This window comes from Periplaneta americana, chromosome 14, assembly GCF_040183065.1.
Source record: "Periplaneta americana isolate PAMFEO1 chromosome 14, P.americana_PAMFEO1_priV1, whole genome shotgun sequence".
NCBI lineage: Eukaryota > Metazoa > Arthropoda > Insecta > Blattodea > Blattidae > Periplaneta > Periplaneta americana.
This window is the reverse complement of record NC_091130.1, coordinates 33,772,127-33,787,627: the sequence shown is the minus strand read 5'-3', so window position 1 is coordinate 33,787,627 and position 15,501 is coordinate 33,772,127. Positions and strand designations below refer to the sequence as shown.

General features: G+C 36.0%; 1 protein-coding gene across 1 annotated transcript in view; it reads right to left on the bottom strand.

The window, feature by feature from the left end:
- The window catches only part of Fife (regulating synaptic membrane exocytosis protein fife), a 1,049,884-nt gene that overhangs the window by 114,851 nt on the left and 919,532 nt on the right, over nucleotides 1-15,501 (bottom strand). Inside the window, exon 15 of the mRNA XM_069845197.1 lies at nucleotides 6,420-6,544. Within this exon, the coding sequence (XP_069701298.1) occupies nucleotides 6,420-6,544 (125 nt within the window). The remainder of the gene's footprint in view (nucleotides 1-6,419; nucleotides 6,545-15,501) is intronic.

The following is a 15,501-nucleotide window of genomic DNA, read 5'->3' as shown; positions in this document are numbered from 1 at the left end:
TTAAAAAATACGAAAGTTGTGGCCTTTCGGCGAAACCTTCTAGAAGATGAAAAACGCCGGAACAATTAGGATATATTCTAGTTATGTGTTGCGATTTTCTAACGTTTACAAAAATAGGCAAGTTAGGCCTACACAAAACACTTAAGAAATATTATTATACATGCGAACCTGTTAACCAGAGGCTTAACTACCATGCAAATAAGAAATACATAATTCTAAAAGCAATGCTTCCGTTGGTGGAAATTTTAATATAGAATTAAACAAATTTAAATCTTCATAATTATGTGTTTAAGACAGTTGCTATACCTGTTCTTTTTTTCTAAAGATGGGACACGACAGCAGCGCTGCGATCGAAAAAGCAACTGAATGTCACATAGCGTGGGAAACTTTGCTATGGTAACAACATGACTTCCAAAGTTATAGTTCCCACGTGTTGAGCATAGACTTACTAAATAACCACTAGACCGCTCACTGGCGCTAGTGTTATGTTCCCAAATTGAACAGTCTACGAGCGGCCATTTGCTTGGTAGAGCTGAATAAGTATGGTTCTTTCGTGTGCTGCTTTTTATTGCAGCAATGCACACGGATGTAACGGTAAAGAAGGAAGGAATGTTATATTTCACTGGTTAGTTAATCCTTAATTTCTACGACGATTTTTTCTCCATATTATGTTACAGAAGACAAACTATTGTACTTGCCATATGACTCTTTATGCTTCAAGTTTGCTCTGAGTAAAGATTCTCTTAACCGAAAGTGGATAGGTGCAATCCGCAGAGAGAATTTCTACCCTACATTGAATCACTCAGTGTGTTCAACTCATTTCTAAGATAGTAATTACCTTTCAATCTACGTTATTATACACTGTTATTGTCCTTACTCTATATCATTCATTTTCTTCAAACAGCTGTTGTTTCAATGCATACATGAATAATAAAATTATTTACCGAACTTAAACATACAGAAACTGCATAAATTATATGTATATATATATATATAACTGATTGAAAGTAATTCCTGTCTTAGTTACGGATTAATGAAACATTTTCTTATGCTATTGCTGCTGCTACTGCTATTAAGTTATTACTACTACTATTCCTGCTACTGCTGCTACTACTTTTTTGACTTCATACATCAGTTTAACCTACAGATTGAATTAAAAAGTTGACATATTAATTCTTTTATTAACCGTGGTTATGAATGTTCACATTCAGAGTTCCCATGAAAATGATGCAAGTCTGAACACAGTACCTATGTCTGACAGCCAGGGTTGTCGGGTATCCCAATTTAGGCGGGATTCTCCCAATTTCCTGGTTGAGTCCCGATTAAAGGAAGTCGGGATTGACAAAAATCCCGATTTTACAGATATTAGCCTTGAACATACTTAAACAAATTAGTCTGTATTTCCTATTATCCGATATTTTTATTTATATATTGACTCAAATGGTAACATTGTAAACACAGAGATAACCTGTGTAAGTCTATGAGGTAGCCCAGCTGATTGCCGTAAGGCAACTAAATTCGCAAAATAATATTTCTTCTAGTTCTACCGCATTGTTGATTATTCCGTTCCGGTCCCTAGTCGCTGTTCTCGCAATTTGTAAACTTTGTGTATCTCAAGTGCGTTGACTGGCAAGAAAGATAGGATTTTGATATCGTACTTTACACTAATAACAGAAACATACAATTTCTGCGTTTTATAGTTTAGTGAACTAGCCTATGTTTAAACATGGATTCATCGTCAGATAGTGAAAGTGTTGCAGTACCGGTTCCAAAATTAATTTATTAGCAAATTGTTAAAACGTAGGCTATTCGCGGTTAGTAAAGGAAAAACTTATTGTAGTGTTCACTGCACTGTGTGGTCCTTCGTATTTTAGTGTTTCTCACGGAGGCGAATAGACCTATTACATTAAAAAGCACGTGAACACTGCAGAAAACTGCTATAAATCTTATGATAGGCTAAACTGTTGACAAGTCTAATGTCTTAGGTTAGCTTCTGATATCCCGACTTCCCTCGCAGAAAACCTAGCAACTCTGCTGACAGTAGAGACACGGTATTAAAGGTATCGCAAAAAAAGTATTGTTCCTTTAAACAAAACCATTTAGCTTTCGGATACGCAATACGACACGTATTCAAATAGCGGTTTCGAAATCCCGCGCGTTTTCTACCTACAAATGGCGGCTTTCTGCTGCTTCAATTTGGGAACATATTTCTCAGTTCTCCGCTACGGCGTGGTAGGGGCTCGGTGTTGAGTGCTCAATAGCTCTCTTGGCGCCATTTGTTGTCCACACAATGTTAGCATTAATACGTTTTGTGTTTCATTCTCTGTCAATTTTTATACTGTTTTCTTTTTTGCTTTCGCGTAAATTGCCAATGAATGTTTTGTCAGCCATCTAACGAAAACTGTAGCTCGTATCAGCTGATCACCTGATAGTCCATATTGGAAACATAGCGTTGCAGTTCCAAGGTCGGCCGCTTAACTGTCATGACCCATCTTAAAAAAAAACGGGTATAAGTTCATATACAACATAATACGAAAACAGTGACCTTATAAATGAAAATGAATCACAATATCTTAACTCTAATTAGAAAAATACAGATAAAGAAAACAAAATAGTAAGAGCATATGAAAAGAAAACACGACTATGAAAATTCTAAACAAACTACTGTATATTAAAAACGAAGAATACTGTATAGAGATTTGAGTCTCTTCAGGTTAAAATGGAAAGATGACATTTTACTTCAAAATAATGTGAGTGTAACAAATATTACATATCTAGTACTAATACTGATAATGATGGTAATGGTGATGATGATAATAATAATAATAATAATAATAATAATAATAACAATAATAATATTGTTTAAGTTGACACTGTTGATGGTGGTGGCAATGAAAAAAAAAATATTATATCGCTGATGATGAAGACATTATTGATGAACTGCGATGCTCCTTATTTTGTTGATGGTCATTATAATGTTATTAATAATGACCTGTTGATAATGGTGTTGATAATATTGCTAATGACGATATTGTTGAACATCGTTGTTGATAATTGCATTAATATTATTGCAGATGATTAAGAGACGATTAGAACAACCAAAAATAAAAATAAAATAAATAAATAAATAAATAAATAAATAAATAAATAAATAAATAAATGAAATAAGATTATAATGGAAGTACACAATATCTTGTTATCTTAACTTAGAGATTAACGGTTATATGACTCAAAATACATGATTTTTAAAATGATAATGAAGATTTTTAAAATGTCGTAAAAAGTATGTCACTATTAAAAGATGCTACATATTCAGAGAAATATGGAAACATTCAACATTTGAAAATATTATTTCTTTATGAAACTCAGCATTAAGATTCACAAAAATGTAGTTTATTTTATTTTTTTTTCTCGCTGTTATTTATACTCGCTTTAACATCTTTGGTCATATCGCGAGTAAATCTTTTGGTTGAAATCTAAAGGCCTGTGTACTATTGTTGAGACTGGTTTTATTGTTGTGAACTAGATGGTGACTGTATTACTGATTTGTTATGAATATGATTTCGGTAATGAATGAGGCCGGTGATATTCAGGGATGTTGTGGCCCGAATTTCCTGGCATTTGCCTTACGGTTGAGGGAAAACCCTGAAAAACCTCAACCAGGAAATTCAACCCAACCGGGAATCGAACCCGGGCCCTCTGGGTAAGAGATCAGCATGCTGACCCCTACACCACAGAGGTGGTCGTAGTTTATTTTATTTAGTAGGACATTAATTTTTTTAATAATCTTATTTAGTTATATTAATTATACGTGGTGTCTTAGCAAGAATGTAAAATACTTCAGGATAATGTGGTTTGGATTAACCCATATCGCTTTAACCTGAAATACCTATGTCCTACGTCTAATGGTTGGGGACAAATACTGGAACGTCTTGCGATTCCGTGTACTATACTTGACGTGTTACGCTAGATCTTTTGCACACAGCAGTATCTGGGCACTGCAACACCTGCGCAAAACACACAACTGAATACACGTTCACTTGGCATTTAATTCGTGTATTAACATAGTGATTATGCAGACATGCCTTTTGTTTATAGATTTTATGATAGCAATGCATTGGCTGGATACAGAAGACGTTTTTCCAATCGAAGAAGCTATCAAGTGTTTCATTGAGGTCGGAAAGAGAACTGCACCTGGTATGAATTTACAATTCATGGAATCCATAAGAAGGGCAAGTAATTTGTCTTGTGTAATTCTTTTAATGCCTTACTGAGTTTGTACTTAATTATGAAATAAACTTATTGGAACAACACAAGAAGCAGAATTTTATTTTCAATAATGCATCATATCACAGTGTTTTAAAACGTAAAACTACGTTTACAATGCCTCCCTCCATTTAAAATTTCGCCAATCAATAACTTCCCAACTGTTACATTTCGGTCTATAGGAATATTAGGCTTTTTTTTTCTTTTTTTTTTTTTTGCAGATAAATGTTTTTCAGGTCTAGGGAATACATACATTTTTAATTTTTTAGCGCTAATGTATCCGAACTCTTAGTGATAATGTGCTGCTATTGATGCGCAGTTGCTGATAATAATGATCATTTTTTATTGATAAGGATATTATTATTATTATTATTATTATTATTATTATTATTATTATTATTATTATTATTATTATTATTAGGGCTAGGATTTTGATGACCTATAAATCATGAAAAAATGTCCTAAAAACAATGCATTTATGACCTAAAAATTTTCAAAAATGCCCTTAAAAATGCCCTTAAAATGCCCTAAAAATTGATCTTACATAATTGGCTTAATAGGAAAAGAGGTTTTGTACTACTTTATACTTAGACTAGTAAGTAAATTAGATTTTACATAATTTTTTCTAAGTAGTACACTTTAATTATTTTGTGCGAGATCGTGCGTATTTGCTTGTTTTCCGCACAGAACCAATACGCGGTAAGTGTGAAATACCACATTCAGTATTCCCAACGTAACACACATAACAATTTCCCTCTGCTTACCGCTTAAGCGCCACATTCATTTTACTGCTTTAGGCTTTTAACATATTATTTTTAGAGACGTTTAACATAGTAACAATTATAAATTGGAAACTTACCACTGCAATTTCACCTAAATTGCAATGTTAATTATTGTTTTCAAATATTTGCAAAAATTAAGTAAAGTCTACTACTCCACGAAACTTATTACATTCCTGATACAAGTAACATTAAGGAAGCCGTGAAAAAATCAACAAGATTCCAGATGCCGATGTTATTACTGCAATATGTTATATAAATAATATTGTTAAATTATTAAAATGAAAAAATAAATCATTACATAACCTTTCCGTTTGTTTTAAGTTCGCATTTATAGACTGGGAAAAAAAAAGACAGACGTATATCACGGCCTGCTGGAGTATAGTAAACAGAGAAAACATTTTATAGCAACAATGTTGAAGAAAGATATTTTGGTTTTCCGAAGTTGCCGTCATTAAACAGAAACCAAGATGGAGATTTCATTGCAACTAATTAGAAATTCGTCTTTCAGGTATGTAATAAACGATCTTCGCACAAAATAATGTACGATACACGAACGGTATGTTTGTTTTCATGTTCTCGGAAATTAAAAAAGCTCAACTACGTTTCGCTTTTTCAATCTTTTCCTCGAACATGAAAACGTCAACATACCGCTCTTGTAACGTATATTACTATTACCTGATGTAGTTTCCATGTATGATCGTTCACCTCTGCTTTGACATATGGACGTGAGATCAGCAGTCAGCTGGTCGGTCTTGGCTCTGCATGAGCTGTAGCGGCATGGATTTACTTTACTTTTAGTTTTCATGTAGTCTACCACAAGGCCACTCTTATTCGGAATTAGCAGGTAGACTATAAAGGAGTTTATATTCAAGGGGTGGTTGAACTGGTCCATTACATGGGGTGAACTACGTTAAAATGGCAATATTTGTGTAGAAAAACGATAAAAATGTTATGCAAAATAATGGATGTTAATGGACAAAATATGTAAAGAAAATATCAAAGGAAATAAACATTATTTCACATTAATAATGGGGATTTATGGCCAAAATTATACGAAAATGCCTAAAAATGACCTAATAAAACAAAAGATGCTCTTATGACTTGAAACAGGCAAAAAATGCAAAAAAAAAATGCCCTAACAAATATGTCTTAAAACACTCAGTTTATCACATAACATATAAATACTAAAGCAGCTATGTTTCTGGCTTACTAGAAAAAAGATGCAATTTCATCAAAATCCTAGCCCTAATTAGGCCTATTATTATTGTTGTTTTATAATCTGAATTTAGTTAGACACGTATAACATTAATTATTATGACTTGTGTGGAGTCAGTTTCACGTGTTGGTATCATGAATCCTGGTTTCACTCACCTTGTCTCCCTGCTGGAGGCCGCCCTTCTCCGCGGGACCACCAGGCACAGTCCACACGATGTAGGCAAACAAACGACCGTCGTTCCCCGTCTTGCCGCCCACAACCCGCATCCCGAAACCACGGGCTGCCACATCATCCACAGTTATACAAGGTACATCACACAGTTTCATTGTCACATACATGGTGGTAGTGGTACAGTAAAAGAATATACCCAAATTACATTCATTTACGCATAGCTGATTACTATGTATTTGCGCCATGCAGGTCAACGACAGCTCTGAAACTGCCAAGAGATTTTCATCTGAAAAATTTCGTCAAAAAACGTAAACAAAATCCATCCACTTACTATCGCTAAACTGGAGAATTAGGTACCGCAACTTTCAGATGCCGTTACGATGATTTCAAACACACAATGTTGCCAAAATATAGGCATAACGTTTACTTTTGATGTCGTTACCAAGAGAAATATCTCTCTCTCTCCCCCCCCCCCTCTCTTCTTCGATGTTTTCAACATTACGGAGAGGTAGCGTCACTATTAGCGACAAGGCGTCAGTGATAAGTAGAGCTATATAGGATTCTTATGTATTAGAAGCTAATATTTTTAGTCGGAATAGTTTATAAACCTCGTGATCAGAATATTGTACGAAATGGAACTATAAAAGTTGGAGATTTATCCTTCGAAGAGGTGGAAAAATTCAAATATCTTGGAGCAACAGTAACAAATGTAAATGACACTCGGAAGGAAATTAAACACAGAATAAATATGGGAAATGCCTGTTATTATTCGGTTGAGAAGCTTTTGTCATCTAGTCTGCTATCAAAAAATCTGAAAGTTAGAATTTATAAAACAGTTATATTACCGGTTGTTCTGTATGGCTGTGAAACTTGGACTCTCACTTTGAGAGAGGAACAGAGATTGAGGGTTTTTGAGAATAAGGTTCTTAGGAAAATATTTGGGGCTAAGAGGGATGAAGTTACAGGAGAATGGAGAAAGTTACACAACGCAGAGCTGCACGCATTATATCCTTCACCTGACATAATTAGGAACATTAAATCCAGACGTTTGAGATGGGCAGGGCATGTGGCACGTATGGGCGAATCCAGAAATGCATATAGAGTGTTAGTTGGGAGGCCAGAGGGGAAAAGATCTTTGGGGAGGCCGAGACGTAGATGGGAAGATAATATTAAAATGGATTTGAGCGAGGTGGGATATGATGGTAGAGACTGGATTAATCTTGCTCAGGATAGGGACCAATGGCGGGCTTATGTGAGGGCGGCAATGAACCTCCGGGTTCCTTAAAAGCCAATAAGTAAGTAAGCATAGTTTATAAATATGCAAGTCATGCCCCTCACTTCTTATACTTGTCATTCAGTACTTCTGCGCTAAGGGTCTTTAATTCTCTTAACCACCACTTACAAAACAGCGGGGGGTTTAAAAGCTGCATGGTCTAGTCCTTGTGACTTTTCTTGCATTTCGAGTCTTGTCAACCAGGCTTAAAACCTTCTTAACCGGCATCACAACGACTCAACTATACTCGGAGTCATTCTTAACTCATACTACAAAATAAATCCTAGCTCTAGTGATAAGGTTAGGTGGGGTTTGATGAGGAGTAGGTTATTTTACGACGCTTTATCAATATCTTAGGTTATTTAGCGTTTGAATGATATGAAGGTGACAATGCCGGTGAAATGAGTGCGGGATCCAGCACCGATAGTTACCCAGCATTTGATCATATTGGGTTGAGAAAACCCCCGGAAAAACCTCAGTCAAGTAACTTGCCCCGACCGGGAATCGAATCCGGGCCACCTAGTTTCACGGCCAGACGCGCTAACCTTTACTCCACCGGTGTGGACTTGATGAGGAGATATACAGGTGAACTGTAAGTAATGTCTTTAATTTTCAAAGGGTTATTCATTTCAAACAAAATAGTTTGGTGCAATTTTGCTCGTTTTTACTTCCTTTCCGAGAAAAAAAATATATATATGAAACATTTCATAGTGTAGTTTGGGAAAACTATTCAATTAATTCCCGATATGCTCAGCAAATTTTAGAGAAAAGTGTATTATGATGAAAATATTGAAAGAATTTCAGTTTTGTTCTTTAAATGTGCAGACATTCGATCCCAACAAATGTAACTTTTCGTTCTGCAAAGGAATTTTAAAACTTGACGCACTTTGACAACCCTGTGAAGGTTATTACCTGCTGGAGAAACGCAGTTCGCGTAATACGAGAGATGGATGAGACATGATATTTTCTTTACTTTAAGAGGGAACACTCGAGTATCTCTTTTTTCTACGTGACTAGCTGAACGAAGAGAGGTTATGAGTGGATCTTAGGATAATGCATAGTTCCCTGGGGTCCTGGATCGTACACACATTCGTACTAATTTTCTTCATCCTTTTCCTTCATTGAGATTCCATCTTTTACATATATAATACAATTAAAGTAATTAAGTCTATCAATACTTCAAACTCACTTTGAATGTAATAATTTTTGCAATTCATTTTAAATCTGTACGATTTTAACCTAAGAGCATTGAAAAACAAAGAAATGCAACTCCCAAAACATAACACCGCCCAAAGGCAAAAACAAATGCATATAGAACGGAGTAAGCGCAATCGTTTTTAAACGTTGACTATTATCTTTCCAGAGAAATGGATGATTTCCTTTAGCCATTTTGTAGAAACAGTGTACAGTTAAACTATAAAACGTCTTTGGTATCATCATAGACTTTACGCAGGTTAAATGAAGTGACAGCTAACCATGTTTAAGTAATCTGTGATTATGAATGGTGTACAGAAATTACATTTGTGCGAGATCGTGCGTATTTGCTTGGTTTCCGCACAAAATCAATCCGCGGAAAGTCTAAAATTCCACATTCAGTATTCCCAACGTAACACACAACAATTTCCCTCTTCTTACCGCTTAAGTGACATATTGATTTTACTGCTTTAGGCTTTTAACATATTATTTTTAGAGACGTTCAATATAGTAATAATTATAAATTGGAAACTTACCACTACAATTTCACCTAAATTGCACTGTTAATTATTGTTTTTAAATATTTGCAAAATTAAGTAAACTCTACAACTCCACTAAAGTTACTGCATTCGTGATGCAAGTAACATTAAGGAAGCCGTGAAAAAATCAACAAGATTCCAGACTCATCATAGACTAGGGGGGGGGGAAGACAGACGTATATCACGGCCTGCTGGAGTATAGTAAACACAGAAAACATTTTAAAGCAACAATGTTGAAGATAGATATTTTTGTTTTGCAAATTTGCCGTCATTGAACAGAAACCAAGATGGAGATTTCATTGCAACTAATTAGAAATTCCTCTTTCAGGTATGTAATAAACGATCTTCGCACTACGTTGAGCTTTTTCAAACTTTTCCTCGAACATGAAAACTTCAACATACCGCTCTTGTAACGCATATTACTATTTAACCACGTTACTGTTTAACCGTCGTTTCGTAACGTATGATTACTGCGTTCTTCACCGATGTTGATGCATTTCGCCATAAGTATTTAAAGTTTAATATTTCCAACTGATTCTATTCATTTAACTTTCACACATAACAACAGGTGTTGTTTAGAGACGAAGTAATAAAACGACCATGTAGCAATGATGAAATAAAAATCTGCTCTGCTTTAACTATAAATTTCACAGGATGTGTCCGTAATCGAACAATTGTCCCCTTCTGTGAGAAGCCGTCGAGTGTCTAAATTACTATTAGACTGAGTACATAAGGACGTAGATATACAGCTACTGCCAAGTTTACGTTTGTCTACTTACACCTAGAGCAATTTCAAGGTGGATGCAGAACATTCGCCAAAGTGGTTCACTCAACACATACACGGGCAATCCGCCATCTCCGTCTACAGTAATGTAGCATGGGGTCGCCACACCCTTCACCCTACCCCGACAGCCCTCGTCACACAGAGGAGACCTGTTGATTCCAGCCCGTGCTGACGTCATGAACACGCCAGTGGGGAGTCTTCCCTTTCAGACTCCTCAGAGTGCCATCAACAGAACCATCCATTTACTTCTTTTTTGTCGCTACATTCTGAGCAACAGGCAGTAAGATGAGGTTATAGCGAAATTAATATTAGACCAGTATACATTTGACTGTCCGGATGATCACAAAGACAATGGGACTGTTACAAGTGCAGTTATAGGATACGGATAGAGGGGTTTATCTGTGAGGAGTTGAGGAAAAGATAGGGTGACCAGACGTCCTCTTTTGTCCGAACATGTCGTCCTTTTTAGACCTTTGTCCGGGGTCCGGGCGGATTTTTAAAAATCAAGAAATATCCTCCTTTTCGTAACTTGTATACCTGGTATTTTGAAATTATCTGATTTGACGCCTTTTTGAAGTAATTTGCCTGTAGGTGGCAGCAGCATCGAAGGAATATACTCTTTGCCAACGATCATAATTCCCTTTGTTCCTTCTTGTTATGGTCGTTGCTCAGAGGTAAGTAGTAGAACGAGGCGCGATTGTAAATCTAAATAGATATTTTCTCCTCTCTTTAACAATTTTATTATAGTTCCCATGACTTCATATGTAGATAACTGTAAAATAATTACTATGAAGTTTTTCAGAATTATTTTGTAATACAATATATATTAACATGTGATATAAGCCTAAATCTGTATTGTAAATATTTTGTAATGAAATATATATTGACGTAATTTAAATTGTAATACAGGCCTAAACCTAAATCTAAGTACATATTTTCTGTCCTCTTTTTTCGAACAATGTTTTCATTTTTTAAGATTTGTGTCCTTTTTTTATCGATGTGAATCTGGGCACCCAAGGAAAAGACAAACAGGCTAAGTGACGTCTTTGAATGGGCAAAATTAAATAATGTAACCTTCTCTTCTCCGTTTCTTAATATGAAAACATTCTCCGGAAGTTTCGTCCAATGTGCCAAGAGAAATAATAAGAATTATCCAAATCTGTTAAATATCTTTTGAGATTACTTAATACAAACACACAAATACTCTGTCTTTACATATTAATGTTGAAAAACATATATGCGAATAGATTACAATGATATCCATATAGGCCTAACAATAGTGTTAATTGAACATCTTCCGTTTGTTGTGCAAGGCCGTCTTAAATAAACGCAGAGTCGTTTTCAATCCATTGTATTAACACGGTCTATCTAGTATATACAGTCACGAAGCTTGAGTTGTGAGGGTGCTAGGAACTAGGGCTGGGGACGGAGCGGTTCGGTTCGGAGCAGTTACTGTGATGTCATTACTCGCTTGAACCGAGTACAGTACCGAGTACAAATTAGAGGCGGCAGATTTAAAATTTAGATAGATTGAGTCGATTTTAGAACGTGCTTTGAAAGCGGAACCAAGCGTGTTTTAAAAGCGTTGTAGTAAAGCGCTTTCGCTTTGCCAATTGACGAGAGAAAAGTGATTCTCTTCATTGCAAAATGGCGGTTGCAAATTTCATTTGCGTGATTACAACTATTTGCGGAGTTATTTTGTATGAAAGGCCTATTTAACTTTCAGTGTTGTTATATATGACAGACGAAATAAAATTGATAAAATAATTTATAATACTAACAGCTAATAAATTAACATGTGATGTAAACGTTAAACGCTGCAGTTAAGTAAAAAAAAAAAAAAAAGATAGAAACAGGCTCCATGAAGCGCTGCCTAAAACACTTAAAAATAACACACAGAATTATTTACTATTACGGAAAGTGGATAAAATAATCAATAAAACGTGGAATCTTAAACTCAAGAACATAATGTTTATTTATTTTATAACATTACTAGCCTTCAATACAACCATGTTCTCTTTCGTGAAGAGTAATATTATTGATTAATTAAAGTAATCAGACAACATAATTCGTAGAAATAAATACAAATAAAATTGTGACTGATGAGGTCACCTAATTATGTCAGGTGAAGAATAAAATGCATGCAGTTCTGCGTTATGTAACCTTCTCCATTCTCCTGTAACTTCATCCCTCTTAGCCCCAAATATTTCCTAAGCATCTTATTCTCAAACACCTTTCACCTCTGTTACTCTCTCAAAGTGAGAGTCCAAGTTTCACAACCATATAGAAGAACCGGTAGGGCCTAATATAATTGTTTTACAAATTCTCACTTTCAGCTTTTCTGAGAGCAGATTGGATGATAAAAGCTTTTCAACCGAATAATAAAATGCATTTCCCATATTTATTCTGCGTTTAATTTCCTCCCGAGTGTCATTTATATTTGTTACTGTTGCTCCAAGACATTTGAATTTTTCCAGCTCTTCAAAGGATAAATTTCCAAATTTTATATTTCTATTTCGTACATTATTCTGATCCCGAGACATAATCATATACTTTGTCTTTTCGGGATTTACTTTCACACCTATCTCTTTACTTGCTTGAAGTAAAATTTTTTGTGTATTTTCTTCCAATATAGTCACGTCATCCGCATAAACAAGGAGCTGATGTAACCCGTTCAATTCCATGCTTCCTCTGTTATCATGAATTTTAATAATAATAATAATAATAATAATATTATTATTATTATTATTATTATTATTATTATTATTATTATTATTATTATTATTTACAGTAATATGTTCAGACTGTCAGTGTTTATTAGGTCCACTTGATAGGTCATATAATAGGATGAACTCCTCTTCAATGCTAGAAGCTTTTCAGCCCGCCTTGGGGATAAGGAAATAATTTGTCCTGCAGCAGAAAATATTTAAATACAACAGTACCTACGTTGTTGCCTGCTTGAATTAAGCAAAACACGTGAACTCTGTTTGAACGTTTGAACTGACCGGTAACGGCTACGGTTAACCGAGTAACTTCGGTGCTCCGCTGCCAAGCACAGAACCGAGTAACTCAGCAGTTCTACTCGCTTCGTCCCCAGCTCTACTAGGAACAATAGACTGTGCCGGTACTATTTCGCATTGTCTGTAATGAGGCGATATTAGCGATCCTAGTGGTTAGCAACTATCCATGGATGCATATTTACTACGTATTGAGCTTCGTAACTGTATATACTAGACTGATATAAAAAGAATTAGGGCTATTATTTTAAAACTCACATACAGTATATCGTTAAATATCAGTCCTATCAACATTTTGTATAGAATAAAACTTATCGGAATTTTTTTTGAAAGAATCTTTTGTGATGTAACATTTTTCTGAGAAAAATCAGTAATAAGCGATATATTTCGATTTCTTGATTTCAGGACCCCTTATAACTACCCTTTTAAAAAAAGTATTTTCAATGCCATATAGGCTAAATTTTAAGAGAGATCCAATGTAATTTACATACTGTAGCAATTTTCATAGGCGGTTTGGCTGTTGTCGCGTAAAAAGGTAACAAACAATTATAGACAGACAGACAGACAGACATACAAACAAAATTAAAAAATGCGATTTTTGGTTTCAGGAGAGTGAAGTAGGCTATATTTGTTTACACCGATTATTATTGCAAAAGTGAAAATTACCAGAAAACTTTAGGTTACAGTTTTATTATTAATATAGATAATAAGTTTGAAAGAAGAGACTAATTATTATTATGAACTCTCTTAGAGTGAGTTCTTCGCTGCATAAAATCCGACTGTACCACTCGATGACGATTGACCTTAGCTGTAATTCGGATTTGGGTTGCGGTATGAGGTTGATTGTGAATATATATTACAGGGCAGCGTGGAGTCCATGAGACATGTCTATTGCCTTTGACGGAGGTGGTGAGGTCGAATTCCCAGCGACGCCAAGCGTCTCTCGTAAGCCGATAGCGCGACGTGGGGGGGGAGGTGCCCTGGCCACAGGCATCGGATAGTTCCGATGGAAAGGCCGACGCTGAGAGATTCTTAGCGAGGAAATTGGAAAACAACGGAATTTCTTTCGCCTCCAGCGGCGAGACCGTCGTCGGTTGCTGTGGTGACGCCAAGCACCGTGACGTTTCTTTCTTCAATCCCACACGCCCGACGCCTCCCCTCCCCCAGTACACGGACGTGAGGTTCAGTCAGGAATGGGGAGAGTGAATTTTTTGGAGAGCGTAACGCAATATCAGCATCGTCATGGTTCTTCATTTCATCCCCCCCTCCGACGAGTGGCAGTGGTGACACCAATAACATCTTAATATAAAACAGCTCAAATGCTCTCGGTCTACGAGAACAAGCGATGAGGGGCGTGTGCTAATTCCCTTCTTCGCTTATAGTAGACTCTTCCATGTGGACTGAGGGTAGGGTTTCGTAAATATGAGCCTCTCTTTAAAGCAAATGATGCATTTTGAAAAACACTAAGAACGAGCATTTCAGGGAACTTAGAGTACAGTACGAAATGGAACTATAAAAGTTGGAGATTTATCCTTCGAAGAGGTGGAAAAATTCAAATATCTTGGAGCAACAGTAACAAATATAAATGACACTCGGGAGGAAATTAAACGCAGAATAAATATGGGAAATGCCTGTTATTATTCGGTTGAGAAGCTTATGTCATCTAGTCTGCTGTCAAAAAAAATCTGAAAGTTAGAATTTATAAAACAGTTATATTACCGGTTGTTCTGTATGGCTGTGAAACTTGGACTCTCACTTTGAGAGAGGAACAGAGATTGAGGGTTTTTGAGAATAAGGTTCTTAGGAAAATATTTGGGGCTAAGAGGGATGAAGTTACAGGAGAATGGAGAAAGTTACACAATGCAGAGCTGCACACATTGCATCCTTCACCTGACATAATTAGGAATATTAAATCCAGACGTTTGAGATGGGCAGGGCATATAGCACGTATGGGCGAATCCAGAAATGCATATAGAGTGTTAGTTGGGAGGCCAGAGGGGAAAAGACCTTTGGGGAGGCCGAGGCGTAGATGGGAGGATAATATTAAAATGGATTTGAGGGAGGTGGGATATGATGGTAGAGACTGGATTAATCTTGCTCAGGATAGGGACCAATGGCGGGCTTATGTGAGGGCGGCAATGAGCCTCCGGGTTCCTTAAAAGCCAGTAAGTAAGTAAGTAAGTAAGTAAGTAAGTAAGTAAGTAAGTGGCAAAAAAAACCGGACCAACCCTTGTAGCTGTTTTCAGAGCCTTGTTCACT